General features: G+C 40.4%; 1 protein-coding gene across 1 annotated transcript in view; it reads right to left on the bottom strand.

Annotated features, from left to right (window-relative positions):
* Positions 1–612: 612 nt before the first annotated feature.
* The window catches only part of GBA3 (glucosylceramidase beta 3), a 105,194-nt gene continuing 82,546 nt past the window's right edge, over positions 613–23,260 (bottom strand). The window contains exon 5 of the mRNA XM_001497897.5: positions 613–1,397. Within this exon, the coding sequence (XP_001497947.1) occupies positions 1,195–1,397 (203 nt within the window). The 3' untranslated portion in view covers positions 613–1,194. The remainder of the gene's footprint in view (positions 1,398–23,260) is intronic.

Raw genomic sequence — 23,260 nt, forward strand, 5'->3', positions numbered from 1 at the left:
TAAACAAGTCCTAATGTGACCAGAGGAAGATGCACATCAGTGTGGCCTCAGTTGCTCGGTCTGCAAAATGGGGATGATCATACTTACCGCTTAGCTTTAAACCTGATATACAAATGACTGTTCAGTAAACATTGCTTAAACATGGATGTGAGGGTCCAAATGCCACAAATATGAAAGGTTGCTGGAGTAAAGATGTGTTGTCCAGGAGGAGCCCTGGCTCTACTACTGAGGAAGCTCAGGAAAACATCCAAGTCCAATCAACCCCATATACATCTCAGACATTTTAAGTACCCAGCTCATAAGTCCTCCCCTCCTTTGCCTACACTCATGTAGGTCGATCAGTTCATGCCTTCACTGATGGACGTCATCGATATTCTTATGGATCTTACACTTTAAAAAGTACTCAAAAGTAGAGACCATGCCCTACTTATTATTTTGCTTTTAATCTGGTGCCACTCTGGAATAGGAATCCAGTTTCTGCCAAATATCAACACTCAGATACTTTTGCTGCTATTCACAGTCTAATTTGTTTCACTAATTTATTATTTTTCAAAAGCGCATCAGGCAAGGGGAAGATGTATTTGTTCATACATAAATAAGACATGTGCCCAATCAACATCAACAAATCGATTTTATTAAATGGTTTACCAATTAATCGCTTTGGTGAATAGAACACATAACTATATAATGTGACTAAGTTTTAATTTTGATTTTTTATACTAGATTAAATAGTAGAAAAATGATGAAGCACAACAGTGGATCCACTAAGCAAACAATAGTTTATGTAACCAGAAAAAATGGGCTCAGAAACAAGTATTCTTGTAATAAGTGGTCAGTTAGAGTTGCAAATCACAAGTATACTGTCTTTATAAATTTTGCGTTCTTTTTTCTAGAAAAATTCTAAGGATTTAAATTGAAGTTTCCAAGTCTATCTGATTTCTTAATATAAAAATCAATTTCAGTGGTTTTCTATTCTATTTTTCCTGAAAACTTCATTGATCCAAATGCAAATAGAGTAAGGCCATCATTAAATACATCCGCAGGCATTACATACTCAGACTTCACAATCACCATCCGTTGGTAGGAGCTGTTGATTACAAAGGCAACTTGAGTTTATCTGAGGGATAACCAAAGCAGATTTTCTTTCCAAAAGCAGAGGCCTCTTCTCCAGGTGAAATTGCCCAGCCATCATTTTTATGCATCTCCCTCCAGGCCATTCTTTTGGATGATCTTAGCATATTCCTTGGCTGATGTGTAAGGGACTCGGGGTCTAGCTGGATCTTCAAAATCAACGTGGAAGAGACCAAACCGGCTGCTGTACCCCCTGTCCCACTCAAAGTTGTCCAGAAGAGACCACGCACAATATACTTTAAGATTGACTTTATCAAGTTGGATAGCTGAAATTAAAAAAAAAGAAAATTACCATTTCCAAGAAGGTTTTATGAGAACACAGACAAAATCTCTGATGACTAGTGTGGGTCTCTTTCTCCTGCATGGGATCACAGGGGAACAGAAAAAGCCTTTTGTCAATCCCCTTTTCCAATGTTCTGTTTCAACCAAGCAGGGGATTTATTCGAGAGTTAAATTATATAATTCTAATTATTTGGTTATTCCTTCATTTTATTCATTCATTTATTTACTCAATACACTTCTTTTTAATACTTCTTTTCAGACACAAACACACACACACACAGTTTCTCCCTATTACCTAGAATTATATTCAACAAAGACACTGCCCAGTTTATAAGTACAACCTTCAGATAATTCAGAAAGCCCATTGGTAGGTTGGACAAAGCGATAATAACAAAGCCAAGGAAGCCCCAGCACTTACCATGTGTCCTCATACCTAATTGAGACATGTCTTATAATTCTGGACATAGAACCTCCAAAATGAAAAGGGTCAGCACACAGCTCTGGCTGTGCCTATATCCTAGACTGAGGAGGTGCAAAAACGCTACGGCACCCCCTCTGCCCCACATCTAAACTCAGAGTGGTGCTTAAGCTCTCCAAGAGCCAACGCAAGGGACCACCTCCTCGACAAACGCACGACGCCCAAACACAATATTCTATATCATTTCATTTGTGGATGCTCCCAAAACCCATCCATGGACTCCATATTGACATGTCAAAGCGCAGAGAATTCTCTAAGTAGTTTTGCATTGATTTCCATCACTTTAGTCAGGAAATTGACTCATTTTTTTACCAATATTTTAAGTTTGGTAAAACTCTGAGGTTGTGTGAATCTCTGCATTGAGCATTTTCTTTTTTAAAACCAGAATAAGTAAACCCTATCTATGAGGTGCACTAATATCTGTTTCTCAGTGTATAAATTAAATTAAAGGGCAGATTTCCTTTACAAGATAGACATATTCCAAAATAACTTGGATGGAAATGAACATTCATATAATAAATCAAATTTTAATTGTACTAGGGATTGCTTTCAACGAAAACGACTCTTCTAGTTTCAGCAAAGTAAGATCCACCTTTCAATTTTTTCTTTGGGGTAAATCTATATTTTTCAGGTCTCTTAAAAGCACTATACTCTGAGCCTGGCCTGGTGGCATAGTGGTTAGGTTCACATGCTCCACTTTGGCAGCCCACGGTTCGCGGGTTCAAATCCTAGGCACAGACCTACACACTGCTCATCAAGCTATGCTGTGGCAGTGTCCCACATATGGAATAGAGGAAGATTGGCACAGATGTTAGCTCAGGGCCAATCTTCCTCACCAAAAAGAAAAGAAAAGAAAAGAAAAAGCACTTCACTCATATACTGCTACCCATATGTTGGTCTCCAAAATCTCCTCGGATCTTTTTTTTGACTCTGGATATTCCATAGACAAAACGTTCCTGATGGGTTAATTGACACAAACCCTCTTTACCTTTGTTCACGGAGGCGTGTAAAGTGCTCTTCTTAGAGAATGTTTATGAATGTCCTCGAGGCAGGAATTAAGCCAAGCTGGATTGGCTCTTTTTAATTTTTAAATAAAAGTATTCTTTTATTTTTAAATAAAAGTATTGTTGGAAAATGAAATGTATAACATTCAAGCACATCAAGCTTTGCAGAAATTAAATCATTTACTAGATACTCCTTGTCCTCCTACTTGTCGACATTGCCCTGTGTGTCTGCTCCCCATTCTGTCAACTACAATCTGCAAAATACTAATTTTTTATAATAATTTTTGTAAAAAACCTAATTGAAGTTCTGGATGGTATATCCCTAAGAATTAAAGCAACTAAAACCAAATACCAGGCCAAAAACCAACAATCTCCTTTAATTGCCTTGTAATTCAATCTGGGGACATGTGAGAATCTGCATATTTTCTTTCTCATTTGCAGAGCTACTGCCCAAAAGCAAGCCTGCCAGGTATAAAGCCAGACAGTTTCTGAAAACACACGCAGTCCCACCGATCATGTACAAAAGGATTGATTCATGTGCTAAACCAGGGGATAAAAATGATGCCCAGCCTGCTTGGAAGGGAACAAAAAGGAAATCTTGACAATTTCATTGTTAACTGCAGGGAGTTCCGCAGCAGGTACTAAACTGCCCAAGTGACACTGGTGGATGTCTTTGCGTTTTCATTGCAGGAACATTCAAGTAGAGAATTACCTAGTTAGGGCTGAGCAGCTAGCCTGCTGGAATCCTTCTCACCGTGCCACCACTGGGAAAAATTACAAAACTGTGCTGGAACCTGCACGCCTCTCCTCTTCCAATCTTCTCAAGAACAGAAAGAGACCATCATCACATTTCTTGTCACTGTGATTTATGAGGTCCCAAATCTTAGTAGGGAAAAAAACACTTCTGCGAGTTCACTTTCTTTCTTTAACTAGAGTTGCAGGCCAAGTAAACATAGACTGACAGGAACTGTGGATGGGTACAAAACACACTAGGCTAAAAATGACACACATCACAGAGTCAGAGTTTGGTTTTGGACTAAAAGGCCAGTGGGAAGGGTCTCACAGTGAGCAGGTTGAATATAAAGATGCAGGGAGAAAAATAGCTAAGGCTTGCTAATATGTTAGAGTCTTAGTCAGGAAATTCTAATTATAGGAACCCTATGCCAATGTTCTACTACACACAGACACACACACACACACACATGCACACACACACACATACACACACTGCCCAGTGTTAGCCAAACTGAAAAGCTGAGGGGATAGTCCTCACTTCTGACACCAACTGCAAGTTCAAGGGATTCCCAAAACCACCCCTAGTTTCAATAATTTGCTAGGACTCAGAGAACTCACTGAAAGCTGTTATACTCACAACTATGCTTTATTACATGAAGGATACAAATTAACATCAGCTAAAAGTAGGGTACGGTCTGAGAGGTCAAATGTGAAGCTTCCATTATCTTTTCCCTTAGGAGTCAGGACAAGTTACCCACCTGGTATCAACATGTGACAATACACACAGAGTATTGCCAACCAGGGAAGCTCACCTGAGCTTCAGTGTCCAGAGTTTTTATTAGGGCTTTGTTACATTGGAATGATTGATTGATTGATTGATTGCCCATGTAAATGAACTCGGTCTCCAGATCAATGACACTGTGTGACCCAAAGCCCTCACCCTCAATCACATGGTTTGTCTTTCTGGTGTGACCGGCTTCTGCCCTAGACAAGGACATTCTGTCAGGCATGACATAGATTACCTCCCAGAAGCTGAGGGGAAAGGCCAATGCACTCTTTGGGGAAAGCCAAATTCTTTACTACATACACCTATTTTAGAAGCTCATTATTTCACAGCACTGGGCACAATCTTTCCAAGTTACTGGTTTATGATGTGTTATGATTATGCTTGTTTGTCACACTACAAGAGGCTAGAAATTGAGCACTCAACATCAATGGGATTTATATCCTCTCGGGTTATAAAAGGAGATAATCTTTGTTTTCAAGATTGCTGAGGACTTAACATAAGACATCCATGAATGTGGCCCAAGTATCAAGCTATCCCACAAACCACTAAGCCACAGACCCAAGCTGCCAGTGGAGAGGTTCAGGACAGTGCAAAAGGCAGCAGCATCATAGAAGAAAATGAGACAGAGAGAAAGCCCAGGAATGAGTGAGAAGAAAAATTAGAGGCCTCTAGATTTCTGTGTTCCAGTAATGACAGATTATGTTATCGAAGCAAACCCTCCTAATGTAAACAAGTAAACAAGCTAGATAAAATTTTAGAAACAAACCTTCAAAACAATGGAAAGCTGCCAATTTTTGTAGGGAATTACCCGGCCAAAGCAGAAAGTGGAAATTGAGATTGGTAGACATGGTATCTACTTTGGAGGGAATTTCCCAATCTTAGGAAATCAGCACCTTCCTCTGTTTTCTGGGGTGAGCATAGGTGTCAAAGTTCAGAGCCAAACCAGGTGGGAAATCTAGTATGCCACCCCACACCCAGAAAATTAGGATCCCAAAAGACTGAACCCTCAGGGTAAGGGTGAGCCAGAAGCAAAGAAGTCACTGGAAAGTCTCAAGTCACCTGGTGATTCAGGAAATGTCAAGACTGGATCTTGGATTGAGGTGATTGCAAATTGGTAGTACCCCAAGCGCCTGGATGATGCACATTCGACTGCTTTCTGAAGGGAGATACCTGTATTCTAAGCCTCCAATTATTGTTACAAATATTTTTAAGTATGATAATCAGCACATAACCAAATATAACCAGACAGACATGAAAAAATGATGACCGCCAAAAATCACTAGAATCAACAAACAACAGAAACAAACCCACAAAGATCTCAGTAATTAGAATTTTCAGACAGACTATGAAATAACCATGTTCACTATGTTTAAATCACAGAGACAAACTTGAAATATCTTCAAGGCTCAGGAACCTATAAAAAAGTGATGTGGAAGATGTGGAAAAGGAACCTCTACAGGCTTGGGTTTGAGTGCAGCAGTTATATAGCTGAAAAGGCCTCTCATTTTTCATGGGTACAATGGAGACGGAAATATCTACTCCTAGAGCTGTGGTGAAGATTAAATGGGAGAGCACGAACCCCAGCACAATACCTAGCCCATGATGGGTTTCTGTTCCTTTCCTCTCTAGCCAGCCCTTAGGAGAATGCAGAATCCGAAGTAAAAATATACTTTGATGTACCCTCTCCCTCCCATCCAAACATTTTGATAAAGTAGCAATTGAGTTTAAACGAACATCTAGGACAGTATAAAAGGTGAAAAGGAACCACAAGGACCACATTCAGTCTAAAAAAGGTGAGTATAAGGATGAAGAGAGAGGTACAGACAGACTGTCTAAATCTGAAGACAGGGCTCTTTCCATCGGTTGGCAGACTCCCTTCTTTCCTCCAGGGTGACATCTCCAAGTCATTGCCTGGCTTCCTGCCTCCCTTGGTCCTGAACAGCTGTCCAGAGACCCTCTAAAGTACTGAGTTTCAAGTGTCCACACTCTCAAAGCCGTGTGATGTTAATTGAGCAGGTACAACCTGGGGTTTCATTCTTGAGCAGAAAATCTTCTCCCAGCTGTGGAAAAACCTGGTAGAGTGGATCTGATTCAAAATCCATGAGTAGTACATGGCTAAGTCACTCTCATAACAAATTCAAAAGACAGGACGCAGAACAACCTCAGATTCAAGGTCATTGAAATAGATTGGGAATCGATCTGAGACAAAGACACAGGAGTTGGGGAGAGGTCTTAGGGAGTGTCTGTAACGGGTCATGGAGTATCTTCTATTTGCATTAATTGATTGCCGAAGATGTGGTATATGGAAGAATCAGAGTGATGCAAAGACATGGAGCCAAAGCAAATATCAAAATGATTACCAATCCACCAGGACATTGTTTCTCAAGGTGTTGATTCTGACCCCTGAACCAGCTGGAATTACCTGGTGCATAGCTAAAAAAGTTCATTAGCCCCACCCTAGACCTACGAAAATCAGAATCTGCTGGGTTGCATTATCGGCTAAATTCACATGTTGAAGCCCCAATCTCTAGTACTTCAGCATATGACCTTATTTGGACACAAAGAGATGACTAAGTTAAAATGAAGTTGTCAAGGTGTCGTCCTAATCCAATATGACTGGCATTCTTAAAAGATAGAGAGACATCAGGGTACATGTGCGCAGAGAAAAGACCAACAAGGACACAGTGAGAAGCTGGCTGTCTGAAAGGCAAAAAGAGAAACTTCAAGAGAAATCAAACCTACTAATACCTTGATCTTAGACTTCCAGCTCCCAGAGCTGTGAGAAAATAAATTTCTGTTGTTTGAGCCATCCAGTCTGTGGCATTTTGTTATGGCAGCCATAGAAAACTAATACAGGCTGAGACTTGAGAATTTCTGTTTTTAATAAACTCCGAGTGTTTTTCTTTTACTTAATCAAATTTGAGACTCGTAAGCCTAGGATAAGCTGTGACAGTCCACTACAATTTCTTAGACACAGCTTCCAACTCCAGAGGCATCCCTCTTGAGGTTTATTAATGTTGGAGAATCTCCCTCAGCCCCTCTCCTAACAGTCACAGCCAGAAGAGCTCCAGGAAGAGACGCAGCAATGTGCAGGCCAGTCACACCACCTTTCAGAAATGGATGACAACTGAGAGACTAAGGTGGAGATACTGAATGCTCAGGAGTGTCAAAATACCTTCTCACCCCACTGCTTAGTTAAAGCCTAGCCTTATCCCAGTGGATCATGAGAAACCCTCTCAATTCACCATGTGTAATGGGCTTATTGGTGGCTCCCACAACAGATTTGTCCATCTAAAACCTGTGAGTGTGACCTTATTTGGAAAAAGGGCCTTTGTAAATATAATTAAGTTAAGGCTCTCAAGATGGGATCATCCTGGATAACGGTGAGTCCTAAATCCAATGACAAATGTCCTTAGAAGATAAGGGGAGAAGACATACAGGGAAGGAGGGAAAGTGAAGAAAGAGGCACAGATTGGACTATGTCTACAAGCCCAGGGACGCCAAGGCAGCCACTAGAAGCTAGCAGAGAGACACGGAATAGGTTCTTCCCCAGAGTCTCCAGAAGGAACCGATCACATGGGCACCCTAATTTCAGAATTCTGGCCTCCAGAGCTCTGAGAGAATAAATGGCTATTGCTTTAAGCCACCCAGTTTGTAGTAATTTGTCATGGCGGCCACAGGAAATTAATACATTATGCTCTTTTAGAGTGGTTGCCAACTGGGCTCTGAGTCCCAACCCAGCCACCTGACTTTGCCAAGGGCTTGTGAGACTCTCTTTCAGGTCCTGTCAAAGCCGAGGAGAGAGAATCTTCCCAAGGAAAGTTTGCAGCAGATTTTCTGGCAACTGCCCCACACGCTAACTTTGAAAATGTGTTTCTCTGAGTTTGGTTGAAATGCACAAGAGCACTACAATTGGAGGACAGCTTTAGCTGCATAACAGTTCCTGCAAGAGAACTGGCACACCTGCTGTTTTGCCCTTTCTTCGGAAAAATAAAATAAAACAACATCAAGAAGATCTAAACATAGAATTTGCACAATAAGCCCCCCTCTCGCCAACTCCAGGTATCAGCGGCTGGACAGCATCTGTCAAAATGCCCCAGTGATCCCAACACAGGAGGCCCCACCTGCACATGAGAACTCCTAGTAGCAAAAACTATGACTCCTCGCATCTGGCCTGGTGGTGTAGTGATTGGGTTTGGTGTGCTCAACGTTGGTGGCCCAGGTTTATGGGTTCAGATCTTGGGTGTGGACCTACACCACTTGTCAAACCATGCTGTGGTGGCAACCCACATACAAAATAGAGGAAGATGGACACAGATGTTGGCTCAGGGCTAATCTTCCTCACCAAAAAAATGCCACAAAACTATGACTCTCCGAGAAGAGAGTCTTTGAAAACCAAAGGCTAACTTTTAAATATTTTAGAGGAAGGTGCCAACTAACCCAAAGTCAGCTGTACAGATTTCTTAATTATCTATATTGTTCCTGGTACTTACATTAGACTTTGGAGGAAAAAAGCTGCGAATAGCAAGGAATTGAAAGGGATCATGTAAAAATATCTAAATTATAAAGCTGATCTGAGGATAAGCACTTATTCAGAGTCATCTTCTATAATTTCACCATCAATATTACTTTTTGAGTTAATTCTGCTGCAGAGAGAATTTCTGGCTCTTCTTATGGGAACCAAAGTTATCAACAAGGGAAGCTCTTCCACCAGAAAAGCTTCCTTCCTTCCTTTCTTTCCCTCTGGGACTTAATTTCCTCTTTTATAAAATGAGAGTAATAGTATCTTCTTCCTAGGATTATGGAGGGTATTAAGTTAACACACATAAAGCTCTATGAATAACACCTAGTTTATAGCACACGCTCAGTATACACTACTTATTGTAACTGTTGTTATTTCTCTCAGAGTCTGGAGAGGGCAATGAATGAAACTTGTTTTATCTCTTCCTCCCATCTGGCCTCAAACAGCTTTCAGAGGGTGTAGAGTCAGCACAAAATGATCAGTGCTGAGAACGAGAGAAATCAGGGCATTGAGGGAAAGCGTAGCATCTGGGGCAGGGTTTGTGCTCTGTGGGAACGGGTCAGTTGTGGGTCACGAAAAATAAATCACTAAAGATACGGAACTTAGGGTGCTGCTGCCAGGAGTACCAGGTGCTGTTGAAGTTCCCCTGCCTCGGTGTGCTCAGACATGGGACTGCATCACTCAAGATTTCTGGGACCCTAAGATAACAAGCACCCTACATTAATCAAATAAATATATATTGTGCTAGGAATTGGGAATATGATGGTGAGCAAAATAAACAGCTCCTCTTTTTATAGAGCCTATGTGAAAGACATATCTTAATCAAATTACCACCCTGTGAGCTTTTAATTACAACCTGTGAAAAGTATTATGAAATAAAAGAAGCGGGGACCTGTGAGAAAGAACAACATATTGGCTAACATTTATTGAGCATTTAGGTACCGCTTCAAGGGTTTCAGGTATGCATTAGTTCGTACAGTAAACCTACGAGTTGGATAGTATTGTCATCGTCCCCATTTTACAAATAAGGGAATTGATGCAGAGAGTGGTTAGATAACCTTTACAAAATTCATACACCAAGTAAGTAGGAGAGTTGAGGTTGGGACGCAGGCAGGAAACAAGAGAGGCTACATGCCAAGCCATGACACTCTATTGAGTCTTGACAACGAGCTATAGTGGAAGATCTATCTTAGTCAGCAAGGGTGGGAGATTGGAGAGGATGGCGCAGTTTTCTGGAGTGAACTAGATCTGGGAGCTCAAGGATTAGCTGTAGTTATCTACTGCTATCAGCCAGAGGTCTTTCTTAGTTGTAAAGTAACAGAAGCTGACCTTGGCTGATGAAGCATAAAAGGGGTCAAGCTGCAGAACTGGGCTCAAACTAAGCTTTCAGGAACAGTGCCCAAAAGCACACCACAGAACTACTGGGTGGAAGAAACCGTCTTATCTGCTAACAACTCAACGAGCACTAAATCCTACAGTTCATGTTGCTGCCAAAACCCAATTTACCTGCAACCACAGCAGCCACCAGCATCTCAGCTACTTCTGCACCAGAAACTAAATGTTACAGCCACTGTCATTCTCAAAAGTTGGATGCCTCTGCTGCCATTTTCACCAACACGATAGGTTCTGCCATCCTCACACTGTTCACCTTCAAATTAAATTCGTACATGGATAAGTATGATTGGTGGAGACTAGATCACATGTCTGTGCCCTTGCTCCAAAGAAAGCTGGGAAATGTCACTCCCCACCTTGGCTAGACAAAACTCATAAGTCTGGAGATTCATTCAATGTAGCAAGTGTATTCAACAAGGGCTAGGCAACCAGGAAATACGACAGATGTCTGCTTCACTAGATGAAGAAGGATAAGAGCAATCCAAGAAAAAAGAATAGCATGTGTGAAAGAACAGACACAGGAAATTTCACAGCACTTATAAGGGACTTAAAGAAGAGAGTTCAATGGATCATAAAGAATTAGCAGGAACTCATAGAAACAGAGAGTAGGACGGTGGTTACCAAGGGCTCGGGCTGGGGGAAATGGGGAGATCTTGGTCAAAGTGTACAAACTTTCAGTAATGAGATGAATAAGTTTGGGGTATCTAATGTACAGTATGGTGACTATAGTTAAGAGCAGATCTTAAAGTGTTCTCGCCACAAAAAAGAAATGATGATTATGTGACATCATGGTGGGCGTTAGCTAATGCTACAATGGGAATCATTTCACAATATATAAGTGTATCCAATCAACACATCATACACCTTAAACTTATACAGTGTCATATGTTAATTATATCTCAAAAAAGCAGGAGAAAAAAAAAAGAAGAATTATCCAGAGAGAGCCACAAGGCAGGGGCTGAGCCATGCACTCCTTATAAAGATTTTAAGGATTTTGATCTTTGTCTCAATAGCAATGAAAAGTCATTGAAGGAGTTTAAGAAAAGGAGTGGCTTTAGCTAATCTGCATTTTTAGAAGATTACTGTGACGTCTATGGAGAACAGATTTGAGTGTAGCAAAAATGGAATCAAGAGAGCATTTAGGAGAGATGATGGGAACTTAGGCTGAGGTGACATAAGTGAAGATGGAGAGAATCAGATGGATTCAACAGATACTCAGATAAAGTCAACAGGATGGAACAATTCACTGGAGATCAGTGGTGAAGGAGATAAGGTAGCAAAGTTAGCACAATTTGATGGATAATGATGTCAGTCTCTGAGTTAGGGAATACTGGACATAGACAAGTTTTGGAGGAGAGTCAGGGAAGATAATAAATCAAGCTTTGGTTATGATGACATTAAGGTGCCTTTTTGACCTCCAAAGGAGGGTTGAATGGGTAGTTGGATAGAACAACAAAGAGCTCGAAGTAGAGTCTGAAATGGAACTGTAAATTTTGGAGCCATCATGTAAAGACAGTAATTGAAATCATGTTTATTGAATAGAATTTAGATAACAAGAAAACAGGACTTTGGTTCAAGCCTGATGGCATTCCAACATTTAAAGATAAGCCAGAAAAGGAGACTGAGGAGGAGGGCCAGAAGTGTCCAATGTCCTTGACCTGATACAACCATAGGTGACAATTTCTCTGGGTGTAATTTGACCAAGGTCACACAGCTACAAGGGGAGAATTTGGAAATGAATCCTAAGGCTGGCTGACTCCAAAGCCTACAATCCTTCAATCAGAAATGACATGGAAATCTTGCAAATCTAAGACTGTGGTGACCTGTAGGGTCAAAATCTCTATAGGAAGCACATTGCCATACCATGTGGAGAGCACAAAGTGAGTGGAGGTGGGGGAGGCACCTGTAACATCAATCCCTTCAGAGCTAAAATCCGGGGCTTGTAGTATAGGGAAAATTCTCAAGGCTTCTCCACCCTTCCCTAATCCCCTTATATCTCTCCAGGAAAAATGCAGGATCAAAACCAAGAAACTTGTCCCCAGTGAGAAAGAGTAGCACTCAATTTAGGGGACGGTAATTGGTCCAAGTTTTTCTGGGGTGATAGTTTTAAAAGGGGTTAGATTATAAAGTTATAATCTACACGGGTAGTGGGCTCTCCTTCATGCACTCCTGAAGTCAGTGGTAAAATGCACAGATTCTCTCTCTTTGGAGCACCCTTTGCCAACACTTATACTTTGTTCAAAGTTTCTCTTTTGCCTATTTGACAACAGGCCCAGAGTTTCCTGACTTGCTTAGACCCAGGACAGAGGCAGGCTTGGTTGGGGGGGGGGGGGGGGGGGGGGCAGTAAATGCACTCCTTCCTGCAATCTGTCACTCTGGTTCCATTCCCTAGGGTGTGTTGTGATGGTGTGGCTTTTTATCCTATTAGAAGGATAAATTCAGAAATCCTAAGATAAATTTAGGGGAAACTGTGGCCTTTTCAGACTGTTTTAACTCTGGCTTTTAGACTAAGTCTAGCCTGGCTCTAACCTAGCTCCCCAAAAATGTGCCATATGGTTCAGCCTGGCTCACTAGATTTATGAAGAGAATTGAGGGCCAAAGACCCAACCAATAATAAAGTTTTACTTTACTTTCTTTGTCTTCTTAGTGTATATATCTCCACGGGAGGTGATTCAGCTAAGGCAAAATTTGGGTCATGGGTCCTCAAGTCAAATACTATATAATGACTCCAAAAATTAAATCTCCTGCTCTGGCATCTCCCTAAGCTGCAAAATCTATAAATTATTACCTACCTGACTTCTCTTCCTTTGGTGTAAATGACATTTGAAATTTAACATGTATATTTGTACACTAATATTCATGGCAGTGTTATTCACAATAGCCAAAAGATGAAAACAACCCAAATGTCCATCAATGGATGAAGGGATAAACAAAATGTTGTATATACTTACGATGGAATATTACTCAGTATTAAAAAGGAATAAAATTTTGATGTATTCTACAACATGGATGAACCTTGAAGACACCAGGCTTAGTGAAGTAAGCCAAACATAGAAGATGCATATTGTATTATTCCACTTATATGAGGTACCAAGAATGTCAAATTCAGAGACAGAAAGTAGAAGAGTACTAGTTACCAGGGATGGGGGGAGGAAGAAATGGGAAGTTATTGTTTAATGGGTACAGAGTTTCAGATTGGGAAAATGAAAAGTTCTGGAGACAGATGGAAGAGATGATTGCACAATCTGGTGAATGTATTTAACGCCACTGAACTGTACACTTGAAAATGGTTAAAATGGTAAATTTTATTTAAATACTTAAAAATTATTTATTTTATTTTTTAATTTTAAAAATTAATTTTAAAATCTAAAACTCTTTTTAAAATTTAAACATAAATAAAATTTATGAGGTACTATATAGAACACTTGATTTTTAACCCACTTCTCAAAACTGGCCCCACTCTAGCTTTTCTGTTCCCCAAAAATGGCACCATCAGCTGTGCATTCTTCACACCAAAAACCTAGAAGTCATGCTTGATTCTCCCATTTTGATACTGTCTTCCACTGCCAGTCTGCAGCTGGATCTGCCTCTCTCCACTCTTCCATCCCTCTAAACTACCACAACAGCTTCCTTACTGGTCTCCCTGCCACAACTCTTGCACACAATGTAGCCAGAATGTGTAAATCTTTGAAAAACTAATTTAGCTGATGTCCTTCCCCTGTATAACTCTCCCACTCAATGGTTTCCTATTTCACTTAGTGCAAAATTTAAAATCCTTCTATGACCTTAAAGGCCCTCCATGATCAGGCTGCCTCGCTCTCTTACATCTTCTCCTTCCTGTCCCCTCCTTCCCAGCCACACTGGGCTTCTTTCTCTTCTTGAAATGCGCTGAACTCTTGTCCATCTTATAGACTTTACACTGACTTTTCTTCTCCCGGATCACTTCTCTAGGTCTTCATCTCATGGCTCTTTGTTGCCATTCAGATATTAGTTCAAATTCACCTCCATATGAAGTCTTTTCTGATGCCCCAACTTAAATCACATTCCCAACCACCCCATTCTCTCTCATATTATCCTGTACTATTTTGTTTGCAGCCCTAACCATTAGGTGAACATGTCTTATTCATGTACTTACTTATTTTTTATTGTCTATCTCCCCTAGAAGACAGAAAATCCCAGGAGAAAAAGAAAGCTTCTCTGTTATTCTCTTAAATATGCCCAACCCTGAGAACAGTATTTAGCACATAGTAGATGCTAAATAAGCACTTGTGGAAGGAAGGAAGGAAGGACCGAGGGAAGGAATGAAGGAAGGGAAGAGTCATCTTAACATGATCTTACTAGGACTCTGATCTCACTCTTCTCATGTGGGTATTAGAATCAAGTATCTCCAGGTTAAACAACCAATACTTCACTGGCCACTGACTCCAAGTCCCCACCCAGCACCCGAATCCCTGTTAGACCCCTCTGGCTCTCCATATCCTATGGGAGACCAGCCTCTGCTTCCAGACCTGACATTCCCCATCACTTTCCACTGGCCTCCCACTCTCTGACATTCCCCAGAAGCTTCTCCACTGTCTCAGCTGCTGCTACCACACCTACTTCTGATTCCCAATATTTCTTAAAGAACCCTTTATTTGGCCTTGGCTGCCTTTCTGGGGTAGTCCTCTTGAATGATTTCCCCTTCTTGAGAATTCTGGAAGCTCTCCATACTCTGGAGCAATGTCACTGCACTCTCCGGGGCACAGTACTAAGCAAAAACGGTGGCTCTTTGGCCCCAGAAATCCTTTAGGCTACCATAGCAGAGGTCTAGGAGAAAACAGCTTCCATCGTATGACCTTATCCCAGGCCCAAAGTATATACTTTGGAAGAGCTATGACTTTTATAGAGATAAGAATATTGATCTACTTGTATATAGAAATAGCCCATCTCTAATAACTACCACCACCTAAGAATAGCCTTCAAAGAAAGTAGCTGATGCCCCAGATAGAAATATCAGAGCCCCAGGTTTCTAAATGTAGGTGAAAGGCTGAGCTATAGGTTCTATGGTTTAGAGGTGGAAAAATAGGCACCATAGGTAAATAAAAATGGCATAACTGCATGTGAGGGCTAAAGAAAAATGTGTAGTCTTGCTCTAAAACTGATTTAGGGCTTTAGAATTGTAATTTGTCAATCGTATGCTGAATAAATGGACTAATGTTAATACTTCCTTCTTAGCTTCTTTCTTTCATTCTTCCCTTAGAGCCACAAAATAATTTATTAAGCATCTACTATATACAACTTATTGTTTTAGGAAGAGGGATTCTCATGTAGGGGGAAAAAATCTAATGCAGACTTTGCCTTCAAGGTCAACTAGACAAGTAGAAAAGCAAAGACCCCACATAAGTTTCCCTGCTATGTGCATTCACTTACCGCCTTTAACTTCCCTTTTGTAACGGGAAGAAAACAAGGAGTTTAACTATTTGTTCGATGTCTGCCTTCTACTCCAGACTCTAAGCTCCATGACAGTAGGAAGCACATGGATCTTGTATTCCCAAAGCTTAGCCCAGTGCCTGGTAAAGGATAGGTGTCTAAAAATATTGCTTAAATCAGTGACTGATTACAAATAGATATAGAATACTGAACATAATGTCAGCAATAGGAGAATAGAAAAAAGCTAGCTCTCAAGAAGGCAAGATTTGTTGACCAAGATGACAAAATTTAACTCCAAATTCACCTTGTCCAAATAAAGAGAAAGAGAGATCTTCTTCCAATCTGATCAACTCGCTGCTCATTTTTGTGTGCTAGAACATTTTTATGTGATCACTTGACTCCAAGACCTTGTCTGTTGTCAGTTACTGGTATTCCTATATTTGTATATACAATAAATGTTGAATAAATTATATTAAATGTTCCCTAAAAAGCCATTCTCAGAGGAGTCAATGGCACCTTTTTTTAATGACAAAGGGAGAAGAAGCAAGTGTTAGCATTATCCTCACCACAATAACACTACAAAAACACTTCGTGCTCACATACAGCGGCCACTGTAATTACCTAGAGTCAAGAGAAACAGTAAAGTGAGCAGTAGAGAGCTGAGGAGAAAGAACAATGACACCTCTTTAAAATGCTACTCTGTAAGTTTCCATATTGCTGGCACCAAGTTCAAGCCCAGGTGGGTACACCTCACCCAGACTGCCTGTCCTGGCCTATTGTACAAGTCTCACAAGTTTGCTTTTTAAGGACAAGGAAGGACACTGCTTGGTGAAGTGGCCACAAGCTGTTCAGGGGAGAGCCTTTGCTCAGCACATTACAGCCACTGAGCAAGGCTGGGCTCATTTCAGAGAGCCATATACAATAAATAATCATGCAGATTCGTTCTGATAGGGCTCTGACAGCTGCTCTGAGAGGTGGGCCCTTGCAAGCCCGTCTTTCAACAATGAACTGACCCAAAGATCCAGGAAAGCTCCAGACAGGACCATATGGCCTGGAATAAAAACGTATTTCAAACTCTGTTTATTATGCATATCTTTCAAAGGTTCACTACTCTGTGATGAAACATTGCACCTGCAAGGCTTTAATAAGCTTCCCAAGCAAGTACAATTATAAAATCACAGGCACCTGAAGAATTTGTTTTCTCTTACACTTAGCCATGCACTGCCCACCAATGACTGGTCTCATTCTTTTTAATTATATAGGTTTGCAGTATTTTGTAAGCTGCGATCAATACCTATGCAGAAAATAAAACTCCTTATAGACTTCCGAGTGAGGGCCATCAAATATCTCTCCTCTTAAACTTTGGGGACTCCAACATTATTGTACATAGAACCTGCCAGCCTGCCTGAAAAGGAAAGCAGTGATTCAATCACGCAGCCCTGCAAAGAGCATTTGACTTGAATTTAGTCTGGGCTTCATTCATCAGCAATGGCGGGGGTGGAGGGGGCAAGAACAGTTTTCCTTCACAAGTGGGCTCTGCGACTCCACATCTGATCCAAATATTTGAGAACTACTGTTGGTTCATTATTCACTCAACAAATATCCACTGAGCAGCTATTACGTACCAGACTCCAGGCTAGGTATGGTGACTCAGAGATAAATAGAACATAGTTTCTGCCTGCAGGAGTTGATGGTCTCATTGGTAAGACAGACCCAAAAAGAACTGGTTTGGGAAAACAGAGGGACATGGGCTGTAAAAGATACTAGAGGGACAAAGAGGAGGTGACTTAGCTCTCCTGGGAAGTTCAGGGACAGCTTGTCTGAGGAACAGACATTTGAATTGAAACTTGAAAGATAAATAAGAGTTCATTAGCTAGTCAAGTAAGGGAAGGTATGAGCCACAACAGGATTGGAACTATGTCCATGTGTCTGTTTTAATGGCCTCTCCCAAGGTCATGAGCAATGTGATACAGTTTGAGGCCCCAAGTCCTGTTTCTCTCTCTGCCTCTGATTAGCTTATGCATAAACAAGACCTGTATGTCTGAGATTGTTTATATGATCAATACGATGGGTTTGGATCATTGATGGGTTTAGAATGAGTGATCTTTATAGGTCTATTAGCACTAGAGTCTCTCCAGGGTTATTCCCAAACTAAGAGTCTGCATGAAATTTGGAATTCTTTTATTTCTCTACCCCAAAACAGTGAACAGAGGTACATCTTAGGATTTTAGGAATGGATTTTATGTAAGATGGCTCAGTGTAATCATTATGGAGGGTGAGAGAGTGGCTGAGTCTTGCCTGCTAAGGTCTGTCTTATTCCCCTTGAACCCAAGGTCCCACATCAAAAGAGCCTTGGTTTGTATCATAGAAGATTATATGATAGTTGGCCTTCAAAATGAAGAATGTAGGACCAACAGTGGTAGATGAAGTAACAATTTTGACTATGAGTTACATGGTAGACCCAGAGACTATAAAAGAAGTAACTGTTGCTTCCCATAGGTACTGAGGATGCCATCAGTAATAACAAAGATGAGCTTCTTTGATCAGGGGTTGTTATTCAACAAGTGCATTGGGGACACAAAAGAGAGGCAGGGAGGAAGGAAGGAAGGAAAGAAAGAAAAAAAGAGAGAGGAAGCAAAGAGGAAGAGAGGAGGTGGGAAGAAGGAAGGCAGGGAGAAACATTTACTACAATCAACAGTATCTCTAAACTGTTTTTATCTTCAGACTGTCAACAGTGGCTCAAAAATATGTAGCCAGGGCATTATCTTGCAAGCCTTTTCAGACTCAAGAAGAATAGAAGAGGGTTACCAAAGATGGCACCTGATACTTCCCTGGCACATAGAAAAAGAAACAGCTATGATTTCTTGCTGAAAACGATATTGTTCACAACAATCTTTAAAGATTGATGCTGTTATGTCCATTATATGGACACAGAAAATGAAGTTTAGAGAAAGTAAATGTGTTCAAGGTGATCGAGTGAACAGGTAACAGAGAAAGGACTGAAACCCAGCTGTCTGCCCCCAAAGTCCATGCTCTTTCCAAGACCCTCTCCTGCCCTTTTCATGATTCATCTTCACGAGAGTTCACTCTGCTCCTTAGGAGGTAGAGAACAGCCATTTTTTTCCTTCATTTTACTTATGTTTTGAAGGACTGTCGATCACAGCCCTGTAGGTGGCAATAGCAGATGAAGTGTCAGAGGAATTCTGGATGTGTGCCTGGCACTGAGCATGTAGCTGACAGAGGCAGGTCCAACCAGTATCTTTTTTTATTTGACCTCACTGTTTCTCATATATCAGTTAATCTTTTCTGGGTTTGAGTAATAAAAAGACAAAAATATTCCCAAGAGTAGAAAGGGAGAAAGAGTAGAGAATGTTCATGGGAGTTGAAAATCTTATATTTTACTGTGAACCGCAAGGCAGAGAAAACCAACAAAGACAGAATAGGATCAACAGAGTTTTGGTTTTTTTTGGCTTATGCCAGGACTCTACAAGCCTTTGAATGCCACTGTTTTTCTGGATAAATATTGGCTTTGTTTGTATTTTAATAAATTCACTCTTTTATGAGTTACATCACCGAGGTCAAGAAAACCTATACATGACCTCTCCCACCCAACCTTTCTTTGACCACCATCAAAAGCAACTTTCCTGAATAAAGGATGGGTTGAATTGAGTCTGATTTTTGAGCTAATTAGACAGTAGTAATTCACATTTACTGGGTATTTCCTGGATACCAAGCACTGTTTTAAGAGTTTTATATGCATAATTAATTTGCTCTCTCCAATAACCCTGTAAGGTAAATACTCTTATTATTCCCATTTTACAAGATGAGAAAAATGAGACATAAGGAGGTTGTGTCATTTGCCCAAGGTCATGCATTTGATAATACATCTCAAGTATGGTGTCCTTTGGAAACCTCTCGTAGAGTGGAATGGGTTAGCAACTTAGAGATGCTTCTTGAAGGACAACTACATCATCATACTTTCACTGAGTATAATATTTATTCTTTCATTCAATCAACATTTATTGTTTTTGTTCCATGCCACTTGGGATACAGAAACAGGTAGGATGAGATCCTAATCCTTAAGGGTTCCTCTGTCTTATAAGAAAGAGAGATAAATAAAGGAGTAGCTATGATCTAATGTGATCAGGGCAAACAGTAGGTGTCATATGGGCACACAGGAGGAGCTCCAGCTCAGCGAGGGTGTTGAGAAAAGGGAATGCCAGAGGAGGCTTCTTTATAGTAGGTATTGCTAGAGCAATCTTAAAAGGCAGGTAGAAGATAATGAGGAGGAAAAGCCAGAAAGCATAAGAAAAAGACAAGGACACATTCTGGAAACTACATCTAATGTGGTGTGACACACGGCACTGATAAAGACAAAAGGGCAAGAGTGACCCTGGGAAAGTGTGTAAAACGTCATGTCATGGGAGGCCTTGCTTGCCATGCTAAGAAATTGGAATTTTATGCTGAAGGCAATGAGAAACCACTAGGGAGTTTTAAGCAGGGGAATGAGAAGATTGAATTTGTACTTTAGAACAATCATTCTGCCAATAGACTGGAGATTAGAGGTTGGGAGGCCAGTTAGGAGGCTGCAAAAAGCCTTATATTTAAGGAAGTTGCAGTAAGGTAGGAGAAAGGGGCCAGATGCTAGAGATGTGAAAAAGAATCCAATATTAAGGGCTAACTAATTGGGAGACAGAGTTAAAGATGACTCCCAGTTTTATAGATTCATCAACTGGGTTAATAAGAGGAAGAATTCAATAGGAGGATCAGGTTTGGGGAATTAATGATGACAATGAACATGAGGCTTTACAGTTTACAAATGACATTGACGGATATTATTTTATTATTCCTTTAAACAACCTTTTTCGATTGGTGTTCTCCTCCTCTCAGACGAGATCACTTAATAGAGAGATTAAGTGACTTGCGCAAGCTCCCTCAATAGGGGAGGGAAGAAGTGGAACTTGAACCCTTTCTAGATCCCATTCTCTATCCACTACATAATCTGATACACACAATAATAGTAGCAAAATAATAATGATGATAGCTATTATGTGTTGAATGCCCAGGCCCTCTTACAAGAACTTTATCAACTCATTTAATTTTCACGATGACCGCACACAGTAGGTGTTACTGTTACCTCCATTTTATAGCCAAAGCAAATGGGGCACAAAGAGATGCCAGCAACTAACTGTATCAGTTGGGGCAAAGAGTCTACCTGTTGCCATTTCCCCTGTGGGGAGGGTCTAGCATCAAGGCAAACAGAACCACATCTTTGTGTTCCTCACTAGAGACTATGTTTCTTTCAGAGCCTGTGGACTAGGAAAATATCCAGACACAGGCCCTCATTGTTTTAACCCATATATGAAACATGAGAGCTATTTTCCCCCCACCTCACCCCCAATTCCTTGAGTTTACAAGTGAGAATATCCTTGCTGGGCTGCTAGTGTTGCCTTCTGAAAGGTAGAGCCAGGCTTTACAGATCCAGTTTGAGTTTTCAATAGGGAACGGTGTTCTAGAAGCATTAGTGTGCTGGGCTGTGCTATCCTGGAGAGTGATAAACAGCCGCAGACTTGACTACCCAATGCGTCAGGCTGTGGAAACGGCCCTCTGGAGGACACTGCTGACCAAAAGCCATTAGCCCATTACTCAGAGCCTGTTTAGTAAATGAGCTCTTTCTGAGTACTAATTGGAGCCCTGTAAAAGTAAACTTGCAGTGACAAGCTAGCTCTCCACAGCCTGCTCCCTCTCCCAGAACACTCTCCAGGTGTAGTGGAGAGGCAGGATGGTATAATGGTGCAGCCACAAGCTCTAAGCCTGGGCTGTCTAGATTCAAATCCCAGCTCTGGAATTACCAGCTGAACAGCCTTCAACAAGTTATTCTGGCCTCAGTTTCCTCCTCTGGGAAATGAGGATCACAGGACTTATTTCACGGGATTTGGGGGTCTCAAACAAGGCTATACACCTTTTCCCAGCACATAGGAGCTATTCAATAAATGTTAGTTGGTATTATTTACTCCCCTTGCTTATTTTCATGGAACAACTCACCGTATTCCAAGGACATAAAAAAATGAGAGGAGAGAGAAGAAATTTACTCAGATTTGAGTAAATAAATTTACTCAGGGCATCTGTGAGTTCTGCTATACCCCTCATTTGGCAAAGAAGATCTAGTTTATTACTAGTTTGTAATGACTTTTCATATACCTAAGCATTAATTGTCTCAATTTGATATTATGCTTCCTAGTACCATCCAAATGCACAATAGATATTTGTTGGTTGACATCCTTGAGTAAATTTCTGTTATTCCTGATGAAAATCAATTGAAGTGAACATTGGTGCATTAACTTTATTACCCATGAATGTTTAATTCTTCAAGATTGAAAGATTCCAGCCAATTTAATCTCTCTTCGCGTTTTGGTGTCAAATTGGACATACATATAGTCAGACCCATAGAACAAAATAGCAAGGAAATAAATTAGACATACATCCAGTCAGACCCATGGGACAAAATAGTAATAAAATAAGTGAAGGCAAGAGCTTATCCTACTCATGAGCCACAGGTAGTTTATTTTATGAGGACATCATCACAGAGTTAAAGTAGATGAACACGAAAGCCTTCATAACCTTAAATCCACTGAAGTTGGGCAATAGTTACCCTAAGAAATACTACGCAAAAGTAAGCTGAAGTTCTGCCTAAATTAACTGTAATTGTCATTGAAATTGTGTGAATTTGATCAAATAATGTCATTGTCTGCAAAATTTTGTCCGTTTTAGTATACATGAAAACAATATGTTTGGCATTATTGAAAAACATTAACCCAGTAACCATTTTATGGGTTTGAGCACTTGATGATTACTTATTGAAAATTATAGTTGTCAAGGTAAATATTGAAAATAATAGCTTCATAACGTGGTAAAAGCCAATTATTACAATTTAATCTCTTTTATTTTTTTATTTAATCTCTTTAAAAGCATAAAAATAATATGTTGATTTGTTTAAATAAAAAACATGTCACATCTTTCCTTAAGCACAGGTACATTGAGTGGAAAAGTCAGAACTGCATACCTGTCATTCAAATAGACTGAGGCAGAGTTAAATTACTCTTCATTATCAAGTTTCTATGGAAATAACTCTGTACTTTAAAAAAAGAGAAGAAAACCCTGAAATAGCTCCCTTTCTTGAGTCTGGTCATTTTCCTGATTTCACAAGCAGAAGCAAACACAATGTGACTAGCTAATTCCCAGCTGCGTAAAGATTTAAATCCATGTCTGAACACTGGACAATCAAATTATGTAGTAGCACAGTAGCCAGAAATAAACCCAGCACATAAATGCAGTTGATTCAACATTATTAACACAAACAAAATTTACACCTACAGTCCTGTGCATTAAAAACAACTTCTCCCACATCAAATAGCAATATTTTGCTATGCCAATCAAATTAAACCACCAGAAACGTATACAAAGAAATCAATTCTGTAGCAAACCTTTGAAAAGTATGGCATTTATCATGTTCAAGACAG

The sequence above is a fragment of the Equus caballus genome, chromosome 3 (assembly GCF_041296265.1).
Source record: "Equus caballus isolate H_3958 breed thoroughbred chromosome 3, TB-T2T, whole genome shotgun sequence".
NCBI lineage: Eukaryota > Metazoa > Chordata > Mammalia > Perissodactyla > Equidae > Equus > Equus caballus.